General features: G+C 36.2%; 1 protein-coding gene across 2 annotated transcripts; it reads right to left on the reverse strand.

The window, feature by feature from the left end:
• Positions 1 to 8,416: 8,416 nt before the first annotated feature.
• Positions 8,417 to 13,546, reverse strand: LOC105420588 (protein FAR1-RELATED SEQUENCE 5-like). Of its 2 annotated transcripts, none has more exons than XM_011624742.3 (6): positions 13,504 to 13,546; positions 13,373 to 13,409; positions 13,085 to 13,128; positions 9,986 to 12,488; positions 9,037 to 9,124; positions 8,417 to 8,878 (listed from the first exon to the last, which is right to left on the reverse strand). In XM_011624742.3, exons 4-5 carry the CDS (start codon positions 12,478 to 12,480, stop codon positions 9,070 to 9,072), a joined length of 2,550 nt encoding a protein of 849 aa, XP_011623044.1. In that variant the 5' UTR covers positions 12,481 to 12,488; positions 13,085 to 13,128; positions 13,373 to 13,409; positions 13,504 to 13,546; the 3' UTR covers positions 8,417 to 8,878; positions 9,037 to 9,069. The 2 variants fall into 2 exon arrangements, with proteins under 2 accessions (XP_011623044.1, XP_011623043.1); XM_011624741.3 differs by having other exon boundaries at positions 8,417 to 8,895.
• Positions 13,547 to 13,757: the final 211 nt, after the last annotated feature.

The raw sequence follows: 13,757 nt of genomic DNA on the forward strand, positions 1-13,757 counted from the left end.
GCACGCATCAGTATGGCTGTCCTCCATATATAACCATATGAAACAAGAACATGTGAACAACATGTAGTAATACAAACAGTTAGTTGGACGGTGATCGAAGGAAGTGGGCCATTGGAAAAGTGACGTGGGCCGTAGGATAGGTCCTCTCTCTCTCCATCGCCATCGAATTCAACGATGACGGTGATGTGCCTCATGGCTCGATGAGATGTGGTCATGAGGATGAGGACGAGGACTTAATGACCTATGCTATGAAAATGTTTTCGTGAAACACATTTCATATGAAAGAACTTTCTTAGGTCAGGAGGTATGGCAGTTTTCGTGAAACAAATTTCATATGAAAGAACTTTCTTATGTCTGGAGGTACGGCAGTTTTTTCACACCAGTTAGTCCATTTTATGGTAAATTATTCTGCCTATTGATGTGACAGTTTTTCACACCAATTAGTCTATTTTATAGGAAATTATTCTGCCGATTGGTATGAAATACCTATGTGCCTCTTAAGATGGGCAAGTTCTTTTATATGAAAATTGTCTTATAAAATCTTTTTCACAGCAACCGAACATAGGAAATGGTTAAAATAAGCCCTACGATTTATGGAAAACAGTAAAAAGTCTCACCTCAAAATTCACCAATAATTGTAGTTCCAATGTCGGAAAACTTTCAAATCGACCAACCCGACCTTGATTGTTATAGCTATGAAAAGAAAAAAAAAAAAAGATTTCAAGGGTTTAACATAGTGTATATTGTAACACATTATCTAGATTGTTCATCTTCAAATATTCACAGATTTGCAGGATTTTTACCATTTTTTGAACTATAAATTTCATAATCGATGGTGAAAATTGATTTTAGAACCATAATAGAGATTTTTCATTAATTTCATATGCCTAAAGTATTTTAGGAACGAGGTTCATAAAGCATAGCCTTATAAAAACTACATCGGCTAAAAATCATCACCATTCAAAAAGGATGACATTGTATAAGTGCCCTCCTTATACGAAATAAGCAGGACCTCTAAAATTTGCCTAGAGATGTAGTTCCATTTCAAAAACCTTATGATGGCTTGAAAATTTATTTTTATCTCTAGTTATGAAATTGAAAATTTAAAAATACTACAAATAGAGCGTATCTAAAAAACACTTGAAGATGTTGAAAATATGATGCAGAGCAAACAAATTAATTTTTATTATTATTAGGATTTTTGAGTTTATCTTTTAACTCGAGAGTTGGAAGTGTGCAATGATAGGTGGGCATGAGTTGTATATGAATTGATGTTGATCAGTTAGTTTAAGAACGTAATTAGGATAAGGTTAAATATGGTTAGTTCACGAGTATAAATAGGATAAGGTTAAATTTAAGGGGTTTATCTTTTGGCAATGCGGCTATCTATTGAAGAGGGTTGGCTATGGGTAAACGTAGCTATCTATTGAAGGAGAAGGCGGCTATCTATTGAAGAGGGTCGGCTATCGGTAAAACGTAGCCATTTATTGAAGGAGAAAGCTTTGGCTAAAACATGGTTAGGTTAAGCAAGAGAAAAATAACGGGAGAGATAAAATATGAAAGTCCATTGTTTATCTTCTATCTTAAATTATTAGTCTATTTAAAGTGATATCTCTCTTAAATTTTTAGTCTATTTAAAGTGATATCTCTCTTAAATTTTTAGTCTATTTAAAGTGATATCTCCCTTCATTGTAATGGGTGAATGAGTTAATAAATTTCTTCTCATGAAGAGATTATTTTGGGGTGGATTCCCCCCGAGACTTTGAGAGATGAAATATTCTCTCAAACCTTTTCTTTTTTTTAATTATTCTCTCAAACTTTTTCTTTTTTTTAATTGGAGTGGATTCTCTCTCAGACCTTGAGAGGTAACATATTCTCTTCAACCTTTTCTTTTTTTTTATTGTTATTATTTTGGTTTATTTCTCTCTGCATTAATTTGCATCAAAATATATGGTCTATATCACATTGTTACAAGTCGCTCTCGAAGTCAAGATGATCGATTGGAAGGTTCTCCAACGTCGAAACATCATTTTCTAAATAAACATCTCAAGATCAAGATGATCAATTGGAAAGTTCTCCAACGTCAGAACACTCCCTTCTAGAGGATATTTGAGGTGTACCTTACTTCAATAAAACATACGCTATCAATCTTCGAAGGTAATTTTTATAAGGGCTTAGAATGAGGCAGTGAGGGGAAACCTACAGGTTGAGACACTTACCTCCATTTGTTTCATTGTAAGGGTGCACAAAGAAAACCTCATGCTTGCTACAAATATTGTGGATATGAAACCAATAATATCTCAACTTTAAAAGGGATTCTTTGCTCATTCTTGCATCACGTGATTGTATTCAAAGAAGGAAAACGGTTTGATAGGGCTGCAGTACACTTAAAACAAGTAAAGCGCCACATTGAAAATTACAAAATCTTGATCACATTAGCTTAAGCGCCACCTTGTAACTCATTGAAAATTACAAAATCTTGATCACATTAGCTTAAGCGCCACCTTGTAACTCATTGAAAATTACAAACCTTGATCACATTAGTGAAAGAACAAAAAAAAAAATTTAAAGCCCTAAAAATAGTGTACATTGCAACAAAATATCTAGGCTATCCATTTTGCCCTAAAAATAGATATTCATAGATCCACTTTGCCCTAAAAATAGGTATTCATAGATCAACATAATTTGTACCATGTTTTTTAGTTTCAATATTTATTATTGGTATTGGAAATTGATTTAGAGCCAAAGATTTATGTTGCCTGAAAGTCCTTTCCAGACAAGGATTTGAAGTGAAGTGTGGCTTTATTTTGCTTTGATAGAGCCTAGGCCTTATAAAAACTTCATCCTTCAAAGAATCACCTTAAACAAGGAAATTCTTACTAATATACTTATAGTTTACTATAATCGAAAAAAAAAACCCTAAATTTTCAAACCTACACTCTTTCTCACAATTTTTGTCTTTTTTTGGACCAAAATAACCTTCATAGTAATTTTTTTACCGTAAAGAACATTACGGTAATTAAAATACCGTAATAAGTTGAAGGAGTATTATGGTAATTAAAATACCATAATACCTTAAAGCAGTATTACAGTAATTTAATTACCGTAATAACATCACAGTAATTTAAATACCGTAATAAGTTGAAGGTGTATTACAGTAATTAAAATACCGTAATACCTTAAAGTAGTATTACGGTAATTTAATTTCTGTAATATTGCCCACGCCTCATTAAAAGAACACAAAAGACTTTCTACTCTCTCGGGAGTCTATTTTCTATTTACTTCCTCGACAAAAATCCATGCTAGCTGTATTTTTCAAATCTCAAATTTTTGGGATATAATCTCTACTACTTATAGAATAATTTCATCAAAAGAAATTTTCCAAGTAAATTCTTCTGTATATTGGAAAAACCTAACACTTCAAGATTGAATAGAAACTATCCAATTTCCAAAGAGCTAGATTTAAGTGTCATTGAAGCCACAATTCAATTCTTTCAAAAATAATTTAGTAATTTTTATATGGTTCTCAAAATTTTAAAACAAAAACATTCTTAAATAGGTGTTTTTGAGCGAGAGAGTAGATCTACATGGTGCTCCTATAAGAACATGGATTTTTTTAAAAAATACAGCTTCGAAGATGACTACCGTGAAGAGAGGATAGGGGTAGCCCTAATATTAGCTTCGGTTGGAAGCTTTTCAACCAATAGGGGTTTAGAAATGACCAAGAAAGTATTACGGTAATAAGAATACCATAAAGATTTATCCACATGTTACAGTAATTAAATTACCGTAATAATAATTCAAACTATTATCGTATTTAAATTGATGTAAAGTTTAAAATGTATTACGGTAAAAAGACTAGCATGACTGTCATTTTGGTCCAAAAAAAGCCGAAATTTGTGAGAAATGGTGTAGACGAGGTTTTGAAAAAGTTGGGGTTTTTTTTTTTTTTTTTCTGATTTTACTAAAATAAAGGCATATTAACGATAATTTTCCCTTAAACAATTATTGTTGACTATGCATCTCAGCTTCAATGATCCTTAATCATTGTAGTACTGATTTGATTGCAATCTTATCTACTATTCATGACACACAAGGACTTACCTCTAATTTAATCGAAGGCCTTAAATTACCAAAAAAAACTGCCATAAAAAATTGAGTTTGATGAGATCATCCTGAGAAGGACTCCAAACAACACAAATCCTTCTCTTCACAACTTCTTCAATGCTACAAATGAAATCAGAACTCAAAAACCGATGCATTCATTTCTTTCTGGCATTCAATTGATCATAGTCTCCATAATTTTTCTCTTCAAACAATCTATATCCCTAACAATCCCGTCTCTTTCCAAATTTCCCTTTAGAGTAACTTATATGAAAGCCTTCCATGTCAATTTCCCAACTATAGTAGTAAAGAAATATTGATTTGATCAACAATTTCAGTAGCATGTCATGCTATCGTACTCCCAAATTAAGACAAGCCAACATCCAGATTTCATAAATAAAAGGACACCTCAAAAAAAACGGTGTTCCTCATTCTCCTTATCCTATTTACAAAGGGACATGGTTTCTATGCAGCCAGTCTACATAATGTAGAATGCAAGCTTGGCAATAAATATATTTTTTAAATATAATTTGATCCTAATTTATTGAGAATATATAATCTTTAACATGGAGATCATGAATATGAAAGTAAAATAAAATAATTGAAAACGAGAAATAATAATTATATTAAAAAAACATTTAGACTGTTAGTTACAATTGTTTTTAGACGGACCACCTATTTGCATCCATCTTTAAGATGGATGCTTTATACCCTGAACCACATGTTGTAGAAATGTGGTCCAAGCCGCATAAAACAATTTTTCTTTACAAAGTATACACAATATTTCTTGTGACATTTTCCCTCCTTCTAAGATATTCAGCAATAAGGTTTTACAAGATTGGAAGCCACATAAATGGGTAATTTCCAAATTTTAGTAATTTTCACTAATTTGCATTTATGTCTATCATAAAACAACTTCATACACATTGGTTTTGCCGAAAACACACTATTTAATTGAGCTTCCGAAATCGTTTCATATATTTTTTTACATTTTTTGCATCTGTTTGACAAATTGGGAAATCACTGTATATGGGACTCTATTATATCTACCTTTTTGTATTGAGTCCACTTCTTGATGTTGCTACATCGCCTATCTTCAAATATCGATTTTCTTTTCTTAAAAAATAGCTTAGGATACTAGAGTTTTAGATAATACCCACAAAAAATAACTATTTCGGTCTTATGTATATATAGGAAAATGGTCGAGTTTAGAATGAAACTGGTTGTTCCACACCGTAAAACAACGATTCTCTACAGTAAAACGGCATATCAGACCACCGATTCACCAATCCGGACTGGTTTTTGGCAGGTTCATTGGATTTTCATGTATTTTTTCGCCGGTTCACTATTTTTTTCGCACAATAAAACGACGACCGCAGATTCACCGATCCGGACCAGTTTTTGGCTCAGAGAGAGAGAGAGTTCAAAAAGAGTAATTGATGAAAGTTTATGGGTTAGAATTTGTTCATTGTGTGCCCTTTGAGATCTCTGATTTTTTGCTGCTTCTCTAAATGGATTTTTAGACCATGCAATCAAAGAATTCTTGTTGGAACTTTTTTTTTTTCTTGGTCAACCCCATTAGATAAAACCATAAAATTCTCTGAACTGAGCCCTGCAAGTTATAACAGTTGCACTATTGTTTGTTGGTTATGTGTCTTCAAAAATAGTGTTCTTCTTGTTCTTGTAGGGTTGGAATCTTCGAGTGCCAACACCAGTGACCTCTCACCCCAAAATCATAAATCATCACCCTGAAAGCATAGTTCTTCACGAATGAATTCATTGCTTTGTGTTCGAATACAAATAAGAACCTTAGGATATTTCCAAAAAGGAAAAAATTTATGGGTTTCACCTCAAATATTAGGCGCACCTCAAAAATTTCATTAAGAAGAGGTTATTTTGATGCTCAAATATCCTCAAATTGATCGTCTCGACCTCAAGATGCATGGACATGAGAAAAAAATAGATTTCAAGGTTTGAAAATAGTGCATCTTGTAATGCATTTTGGACCGTTAATTTTCAAGATGTTCAAGTTTTTATAGATCTACTCGAGCTATACTATTTTTCAAGCTTTAAATTTTATAATTAGTAGTGACAATATATTTTAAGGCTATTACAAAAATTTCTAGTATCGAAACCACATTTCTCGATACTATTTGAAGGTGTGCTTTACTTTGATGGTTTAGAGCCTTAGCTCTATACAAACCGCACCCTTTTCTAACAGTGCCTTAAGATGATCTAATGATGTGATGAATGCATCTAAAAGAAAAACAACCAAAACCCTAGGAATTGGGCTTGGGCTTGAGCTTGAGCTTGAGTGGTTAGCAGTTCACGTAGTAACGCTAAATCTCAAGTTCAATTTCCAGTGTTGAATTTCAACAAAAATAAACAACCGAGGCCGACATCGAGAACATGAAAAACAAGAGTGTCGCCTATTAGCAGCCCTTCGTGCAATACTTGAACATCAAGATCAAGTTTTGTAAGGACAAAAAGCAATTCAAAGAGTTTATGTAAGACATCAACCTTATACCTCAAGGCAAATATCAAAAACACATAAGAAAAGGTGGTTTCAATGCTAGAAAACTCGCGATGCAATCATTTCGACCTTTAGATATATATGGTGATGAATAAAGCCTAAAATAAATGCATCTTGTAGTGTATTATTTAGAGCATCCATTTTCAAGATTTTCAAGCATTAATAGATCTGCTCGATTCATAATTTTATAAAATTTTAAATTTCATAACTAAGATAAAAATAAAATTTCATAGCTTCGTAAAAATTTCCAATACTAAAACTGCATCTTTCAATAAAATTTGAAAGTATACGTTACCTTGATTGTTTAAGATTGACACCTTAGGCAAACCGCACCCAGAGTTTTTCATCCTTGATAAGTTACAATATACCAATAATCTAGGACACATATAAATCGTAAAGCGGGTTTGGTTGGAACAGGGAGAAAAATGGGAAGGAGTAAACGTTATATATTTTAACACTATGTGCTCCATTTGTTTATAGCTGCAGGCTACATTTATGCACTTAAATGGCTTGACTGGGTGTTTCAAAACCCAGATCCGTGGGGTGGATCGTTCCCATGGATCCATGTCAGATCGCTGATCTAGATCGATTTGAATTGATGATTCAAAAAATATTTAAAAAAATAAAAATAAATAAAATTTAAATTTCTGAAGGACCTAAAAATACATTGCAACATTACATAAGTCTTAAAAAAGGAAAAACAAAAATAAAAATAAAAAATGAAGGAGGGAGTTTCCTCAAGGGCAGGTGGGGGAGTGGACCAGGCCCTAATACCCTCTTCTTCCTTCTTTTTGTTTTTTTCTTTGAATGTTAATGTCACTGATTCCTTCCAAAACCAATTTGGTTCCAATAGATTAGTTTCTAGTCCAGATCGGTGATTCCCAACCAATCTGGATCGCCCATTTTGAAAGAATGGCTTGACCAATTTGCACCCTTATGGGTTGGTATGTGGTGCCATTGAGCCATAGTTGTTGAATGCTTAGTGCTTGTGCTTGAGAGAAATTCCAAAGCCTTATTCTCTACCCCCAAGGCCACCAAGTTCAAGTTCATGGGGACATTGAGCATGTGTGTGAGTTAAGCAGAGAGAGAGAGAGAGAGAGAGATATGAACACGTTACTTCAAACTTATACTGAGTGAGAGAGAATGTAGAATGTAGGGGTTGCTTTTAATTGGTACAAACCTTGGAAATAACTGAGTTTCAAAGCCCCAATCAAAAGCCGATATGTTCATCAATCAAAGCAATCTCTCTCTCTCTCTCTATTCATTAATCAATCAATCTCTCTCTATTCATCAATCAAAACAATCTCTCTCGGTGAAGAAAGTTATCTTGAGTGTAGATATTTGGATTTGGTTTAGAAATTTCGAAAAGCACAACAAATTGAGTGAAGAAAGTTAAAATTAAAGGACGTTTAACCCCCTTTTTTACTTTTTTATTGCCTAAATTGCATTCACCTTCTGCTTCAGTTAATAACCTCATCATATAAATAGAGCTTGCAATGCTTTTTTTAACGTACTTGTGAGGTTCACAACATGAGAGAGAGAGAAGGTTGCTAAAGAGAGGGAGTAAGATGAGAGAGAATAAGTGCTTTTTCAAGGTTTAGATAAATTCTGTACTTTGGGTACTGGAAAAAGGTATTATTTAACTTGGGGGGTCTATGGTTTTTTTATTGGGGTCATTTGGGATTATAATTTTAGAGAACGGGGTATGTCATTTTCCCAATAAAGATTTCCACAATACCTTAAACTTCCAACAAACACATGCAATGTATCATATGGAGATTAGAAGCAAGATGTAAAATTCAACTAATCGGTATATCATAATGTACATAAACCTGCTTTCCCATGTATAAACCAGCATTGGTATCTCATAAAACTGCATACCAGAATACTGACATACAAGCATATACCCAATCACAAAACCAGCTCGGCATCAGATTGGCACAAGAGCACATAATCACACCACCGGCTTGCTCGCACCTACTCGTTCAGAAAACCGGCAACATGGAGATTTTGCATACTGAGAATAACATCTACATCTTGTGTCCATATATGAAACCATCACATGTCAAATGTACACAGGCACATTGTGTTGAAGTTTGTTGCCAGACTAACACAAATTAGTTTCATCAAGAAATCAATATTTTAATCATGGACTTCATTTATGGCCCATTTTAGGGCATCTTCCCAAACAAAATCTCAATGCTCGAATTCCTTGTTTATGTTCCAACCCAAAGCATCTACCTTCAAATTTCTCAACACTATCAGTAAAGACAAAAGGCTATATTATTAGATAACATCATATTTGATCTCATTGTAACAAAAACAAAAAGAAAGGGTTGTGAACATATATGTTTTGCGACTAAGTTCTTCACAGAATGCATAATACAGGAAAGCCTTACCAGATCACGACATAAAATTGTCAGCTAATCATGCTAGTCTTTGGCCAAGTTGCCGTGGGGGTTATTCATGCTCCCAACAAAGTTGCACCTGGACCGGTATATGGAAACGGAATAAAGGAAACTCAATAATATGCATCAAACCAAGCATACTAGTAAATAAATACTACTGTATTGAAAATACTCAAGAAATATCCATATCACACCTACAACGGATTGGAACAAAGAATTGGACTAAGCAAGCCACTAATTTCATGGAACTATGTGCAAGGATGTACAAGAAAAAACCCAGATATCTATGGGTTTGTTCCTAGGGGTGGCAACGTGCCAGACCTGGGCGGCCCTAGTCCTAATAGGGCTGGCCCGGCCCTAACCAGGCTAAAAAGGCCCTGACCCAAGCCCTATAAGGGCCAGGCCAGACTGGGCCAGGCCAAGTTAAATTGAAAGAAAAACAGAAGAGAAAAAAGAAAGAAAAAGAGGGCCGGGCCAGCCTTGGCGCAGGCCTAGGCCCGGTTCTACCCTCAGGCTGTTGGTGCCAGGCCATTGGGCCACATTTCGTGGCCCGGGTTTCAGTCGGGCCTGGCAGTCCATTGCTACCCCTATCGTTCTCAACAAGTCCAACATTTTAGCCCTCTCTAACCTGACAGTGAATAGCCAGATCTGAAGATGCATAATCAATGAAACATCAAGACCACAGGTTTTTTACTTTCGATTAACCTCAAAACATCAAATTAATACGCATATGAACAACGCCAACAAACTCATTCTCGCATCAATCACTGATCCGCAACACAAAGAAATCAACATTTCCTTATTCTGTGAAATCTCACATTAACATAAAACATATGCATAAGAATGGTAATTGGTAATTAAGAATGGCTATAATATTATGGAACTTAGCATAGAACAAAGCATGAAACACTACTTCAATTATTTAGATATACAAACTCACAAGTACGAAAGATGGTTCACTGTGCCTTGTACTCCATAGAACGGGACAACTCCGCCTGTCATGACCTGTGTCTCCATATGCATAGCACTTTCACTTGTCATCTCCTCAGTCCTAGGGGTGGATCTAGCACCAGGAGGTCGTCCTCTTGGCCTTGCAATTTTTGGAACTTGCGTGTTGGATTCCACCGGAAGGGTAGGATCCACAGAAGAGATGGGTGCTCCTACAGAACTCACAGGAAGTATAGGAGCCACAGGAGGGGTGGGTGCTCCTACAGAACTCACAGGAAGGATAGAAGCCACAGGAGTGGGTGTTCCTACAGCATTCTTGGAAGCACTGCCATGGGTAGAACTGACATGTTTTGTGGTAGTCTTCTCCATGTCTGCTTTAGCAATAACCTTGTCGCATGCCTCTTGAAGAACTGTCTTTGCATATTCATATGCACCCGAACTCAATGCCCCATACACCGATAACATGTTAGCCCGCCGACATAAATCATCATAGCGCGCTATATGGGTCTCCTCACAATTAGCCTGTATCTGAACCCTATAACCATCAAGAGTGATCCCTTTTGTCACATCCTTCGTCCATCGCTTCATTATATAATGTTGGGGTAACTCTAAGATATTTTTAATTAAAAATACTCTAAGCATATGAGCACAAGGGATACCCATGCGCTCATACAGATGGCAGCTACATGTTGCTTTCTTCTCAGAGCTGTGGAATGCAACCATGTATGTCGGGCCACTGAAGCCATATCTTTCCACCTTCATGGTACATATCACCCCATCTTCCTCTTGCACTTCACAAATGAGATCATTTGAGCCCATTAATTCCATCTGAAAGTAATCCTTAAAGATTTGCAGGGTGTAAATATGCCCCATCTGCCTCTCGACCCGAGTAGCAGTCTTCATAATTGGTGCTACATCACGAGAATCGAAATCTATTGTGTTCTCAATGTCATGCTTTTGGTCAATAAATTTCTGCAACTGGGAAACAAAAGTAGTCAAGTTGGTATGGGAATTCAGATATGTCTTGATATCCTTGCTCATGGATTCACTTCTCTCACTAGCCCAAATGCCTGCAAAGAAGGTCTCTTGCAGATACACATACACCCATTTATGCCGGATTTCATACAAGGACCTGAGCCAGGCATGATTCCTTAGGTCATATCCCTCAATCATTCTTGCCCATCTCTCTTCGAATTCCAAAACTGTGGTACTCTGGTCAATGCACTTGAAGAAGTCTTCATGGAATGATGGATATCTGCGCTCAACCTGCCACATTTTCTGCTCAAACTTGTCTGTAATATGCCACCTGCAATAGCGATGCCGGGCTTCTGGAAATACCTGCTCGATTGCAAGAGTCATCGCCTTGTCTTGATTTGTAATGATCGACTTGGGTTGTTGTCCATTCATTGCCTCAAGCCACTTTGTAAACATCCATGTAAAAGACTCCTCCTTCTCTTCATGAAATAACATGCACCCTAAAAAAACAGTATTCATGTGGTGATTTACTCCCAAAATTGGTACACATGACATCCCATAGGCATTGGTTTTGTAAGCACTGTCGACTATAACGACATCCCCAAAGAACTCCCACGAGATTCTAGATCTCGCATCAATCCACAATACATTTGCTAGGCAACCATCTTCATCAACCTGCATCTTGTATACAAATGATGGGTTCTTAACAATCATGCTACAGAAGAAGTCCACCAAGCCTGCTGCATCACCTCCACTCAACTGTGAGTTTCTTCGATTTCTATAGATTTCGTTATGGCCATCTCGTGTTATGAACTCCAGATTCCTTCGCCCTCCAGCCTGTGTACTCAATATGTCCACCATCTTTGAGGCACTTATCCCACAGGAATCATATGCATCAGTCACCTCTTTTGTGGACTTCAGATTTTTGCGATGTGATCGAAGGAGATGGACTTCAGTAGGTGCAGTCAAGGCGTGGCAATGCGCTTTCTCATGCTTTGCAATGAACCATTTACCATATTCATCTTTTTTAATCCTTAGCATAGCTTTGCACCCCAGCCTCGTAGCAGGACGAGACCGCTTCCCTTCACCTTTCTTGAATCTATGACCTTCTTTTGAACATACAAATTCACGAGTAATAACCGAACCATCCTTCCTTGATCGACGAGTCGAATATACACGAACACTGAAACCCATTCGTTGTGCATAGTCATTATAGAATTCATATGCAGCTTTATGGGATTCAAACTGCATACCCTCTTCTGGGACCTCATCGGTAGGTCTAGGATCCTCCATGCTAGGATTGCTCGTAGTCTGATCTACGTCATGCTCCCTGCTACCAGAATACTCCATTAGAGAATTACACTCGTATTCATTGTAACCCTCACAATCATCCATTCCACTATCCTGAATAGGAGGATTTCCCGTCTTGTTAGTTGTCTCTCGCTCATTGTCACCCATGTTTCTACCCATCTCCATGTCAATTGTACACCCCATGTCCAAGTTCAAGTCCATCCCAATTCCTGAACCCATAAACAAAAAAATTAATTTAATGACTTGGTCTGAAACATATAATTCATCATCATCATCATCATTAGAGCTTTCTCCCCAACTATTTGGGGTCAGCTACATGAACCCTGGTTCACTCTATCGAGGGTCATACCCTCACTGAGGCGTTTGACACATAACAAAAATATATGAATATGAATCTATGTCATGCAATAAATGAAAGAATAAGTGATTAGATACTCTATGTGACATGTTTCTCATCAGATACCCTAATTCAAACGAGTCCATCATATAAGTCCCAACCCTAACACTAGTCCAAACAATGCAGAAAAAAATCCATTATTGACATTCGGTGGACCCTATTTCAGACCTAATCTCCAATTTACACACAGTTAAAAGCAATCCATGCTTCTTAATGCAATCTCCAGTGAACCAGGCATTGTTCACGACTTACAAGTCCTTTCTTGTGAAAGAAATCCCCCCAACTGAAGCCACATAACTCGGATAATCTAAATCCCAATTCGCCATTAAAACTCAACATATTATAAAAAAAAAAAGCTAGAAAATATTGTTATAACAAAAATAAAATCACGTGTTCATTTTTGCATACCTTAAAGAGCACCCTTATATCAGACGACACTAAAGCTTTGCAATCTGCAATTGCATAATAATTATCAACTTAGAAAAAAATTAAATATAGAAAATCCAGAAAAAAACCCTAATTTCAGAACCAGCACCATAGATTACCAAAAAAGGAAAAAAAAATGAATCACAAAGTTTTTCCTTGACGAGTGCTCGAATCATAAAGTTGGTTCTTGGATCTAAAGAATGTGAAAAGTCACAATTTTTCAGAACGAAAAATAAGCTAAAAAATAGAGAACGGAGTAACCGAGATTACATGTCGTAGGGTTTTCTAGCTCCCTGTAATTCTTCACCTGGATTGCAAAAACACAGAGGGAGATTACTTACTTTCAGGAGAGAGAAAAAGAGACACGTTAAGAGAGAGAAAGAACGAGAGAGAGTGGTTACCATGGCTGAATTTGGAGAGCTTTCGGGTCCAAGGGCAAGGGCTAGATGGTACCTATTAGTCTGGTTAATATATTTATAAGAAGCAAAACATATTGGAATTTGTACTGATACAATGTATGTTGTCGTGAAGGATATTGCCCGTCCAATCAACAAGTTGAACGGTGATGAAGAGTAGACGGGACCATTCGAAACAGGGGATAATTTTCGATCGCCGTCGAAAATTTGTGATGAACGATGATGAATGTCATGACCAG

Source organism: Amborella trichopoda, chromosome 8, assembly GCF_054954075.1.
Source record: "Amborella trichopoda isolate Santa Cruz 75 chromosome 8, AtrichopodaSantaCruz75HAP2 v2.0, whole genome shotgun sequence".
Taxonomy (NCBI): domain Eukaryota; kingdom Viridiplantae; phylum Streptophyta; class Magnoliopsida; order Amborellales; family Amborellaceae; genus Amborella; species Amborella trichopoda.

Bases quoted from the DNA above. Each gene is read 5' to 3' on its own strand.
- LOC105420588 (XM_011624742.3), bottom strand. From the start codon at position 12,480: ATGGACTTGAACTTGGACATGGGGTGTACAATTGACATGGAGATGGGT. The intron at 9,125-9,985 runs GTGAGTTTGTAT...ATACCGGTCCAG, and splicing joins GTGAACCATCTTTCGTACTT to GTGCAACTTTGTTGGGAGCA.